The sequence below is a fragment of the Eptesicus fuscus genome, chromosome 3 (genome assembly GCF_027574615.1).
Source record: "Eptesicus fuscus isolate TK198812 chromosome 3, DD_ASM_mEF_20220401, whole genome shotgun sequence".
NCBI lineage: Eukaryota > Metazoa > Chordata > Mammalia > Chiroptera > Vespertilionidae > Eptesicus > Eptesicus fuscus.
In genome coordinates, this window is record NC_072475.1 from 3,137,625 (window position 1) to 3,139,567 (window position 1,943).

The following is a 1,943-nucleotide window of genomic DNA, read 5'->3' on the forward strand; positions in this document are numbered from 1 at the left end:
TGGCCCTGACTTGGGCTTTGTCTATACGGGGGCTCCAGTTTGGAACAAAGTTGAAGTCCATCAAATGACTGTTGTTTTCCTTTGTTTGCTTTGGGTTTTTGTTGGTTCTTGCTGTTTGCAGTGGAGGAATTCGGGTCGCTTTATTGCAGGGCCTCACGCAAGGAGAGCTGGAACCCAATCACCGACGGCTCACCATTGAGAGGTCTTACAGGCCAAAAACCATGAGTGAGCATGAGCAAGGGGTTCGGAGTCGTGGGTGTTGATGTGGTCAGTTTCCGTGCAAACTTCAGCACTTTGCTTGCTCTCGTCTGGTTCCTGGTGGCATCGCGTCCAGGGTCTCGGTGGCTGTGGCCAGGGGGTGTTTTCTGCTTACAGACGCGACTCTGCCAGAGGTCCCCATGCGTTCACAAGCCATCTCTGCGGGACCCGCCTCCCCCACCGGCCTGTCCCTCGGTCGCTTCCCCGTCCTCTTCCGCCGCCGCCGGGCGCTTCTGCAGTTTGGCCAGCAGCTCCTTGGCCGGGTTGAAGACCCCGTGGGTCTGCTGGTCGCAGACGTAGCAGCGCGGGGTGGTGCGGAAGCGCTGCAGCGCGCAGGGCTCGCAGAAGTAATGGCGGCACCGGGTGACCACGGGGCTCCGGAAGGGCTGGCGGCAGATGAGGCAGCTGAAGGGCACCTCCGGGGCCTCGCCGCCCACCTCGTAGCTCTCGCCCTCGGCGGCGCCGTAGCGGCCCTCGTCCAGCTCCCGCGCGATCTGCCAGCCGTGCTTGTGGTCGGAGCGGTCGTGCAGGAACTTGCAGCTGTCGCCGAAGCCGCAGAAGCCCGTCTCCTTGTAGTCCTTGCACAGGTCGGGCTGGTAGTCCCAGCGCACCGTGGCGCGCAGGTGCTCGGGCGCGCGGAGGGGGCCCTTGCGCACCAGGCCCAGCGAGGCGGTGCCCACGCACGCGTCCTTGGGCCGCAGGCGCGGCTGGTAGCCCCGGAGGCCCCGGTACACCGGGCCGCCCTCCTCGCCCCTCGGTTCCTCCCGCGGCTCCCGGCCGCGCGCACAGGCGGCCCGGGCGGCCCGCTCCTTCTCGGGGTCGGGCTCGGACACGGCGGTCGCCCCCATGTCCTCGGGCCCCACGGGCTTCGCGGAGCGGGTGGACTTGTAGACCACGCGGGGCGCCCCGCTCTCCTCCGCCTCCTCCTCCTCGCGACCCCAGGCGCAGTCCGCCGCCCTCCGGGGCCCGCCGCGCGTCTTCTGGACCATGTGCCCGCGGGCGGCCCGCTTCCCCTCCGGGCGGACCACGCAGCTGCCTTCGTCGCCGCTGTCCCCGGGCTCGGGGTCCCCCGCCCCGCGCTGCCTGCGGCCCGCGGGCCCCCTCCGCCCCGGCTTCCTGAACAGGAAGGCGCACACCTGGCCGACGGCCTCCGCGGGAGAACTCCGCTCCGCCATCTCCCAGCCCGGCTCCAACGGCTGCGGCGACGTCACGTGGGCTGCGTCGCGTGGGCTGCGTCGCGTGGGCTGCGTCGCGTGGGCTGCGTCACGTGATGCGCGTGGGGGGCGGGGCGAGGCGGGGGAGGGGTGGGGGAGGGAGGGGCGGGGCAGGGGGGGCGGTCGCTCAAGTGAGAGCGGGGATGGGAGCAGGACCGGCTGGTAAGAGGCTGCCGGACGCTCTGGGTGATTTTTAACGTTTTTAGGATGTCGGATGCGTAGACAGACCCGAAGCAGGGAGGCCCGGACCGGCCGACATCCTCCCTCTAACCGCGGGGGGTGCGGACCCGGGGGAGCCCAGGGAGACGGAGAACACGGAAAGCGCAGGTTTGGGAAACAAGTAATCGGTGTGTGTGTGTGTGTGTGTTGTTTGTATGTTTTAAATATATTTTATTGACTTTTTACAGAGAGGAAGGGAGAGGGATAGAGAGTTAGAAACATCGATGAGAGAGAAACATCGACCAGCTGCCT

At 67.3% G+C, this 1,943-nt stretch overlaps 1 protein-coding gene across 1 annotated transcript; it reads right to left on the bottom strand.

The window, feature by feature from the left end:
- Positions 1-404: 404 nt before the first annotated feature.
- On the bottom strand, positions 405-1,433 carry LOC103289918 (E3 ubiquitin-protein ligase RNF113A-like). The gene has a single exon (XM_008145794.2). It carries the CDS (start codon positions 1,431-1,433, stop codon positions 405-407), a length of 1,029 nt encoding a protein of 342 aa, XP_008144016.2.
- Positions 1,434-1,943: the final 510 nt, after the last annotated feature.

Bases quoted from the DNA above. Each gene is read 5' to 3' on its own strand.
- LOC103289918 (XM_008145794.2), bottom strand. From the start codon at position 1,433: ATGGCGGAGCGGAGTTCTCCCGCGGAGGCCGTCGGCCAGGTGTGCGCC.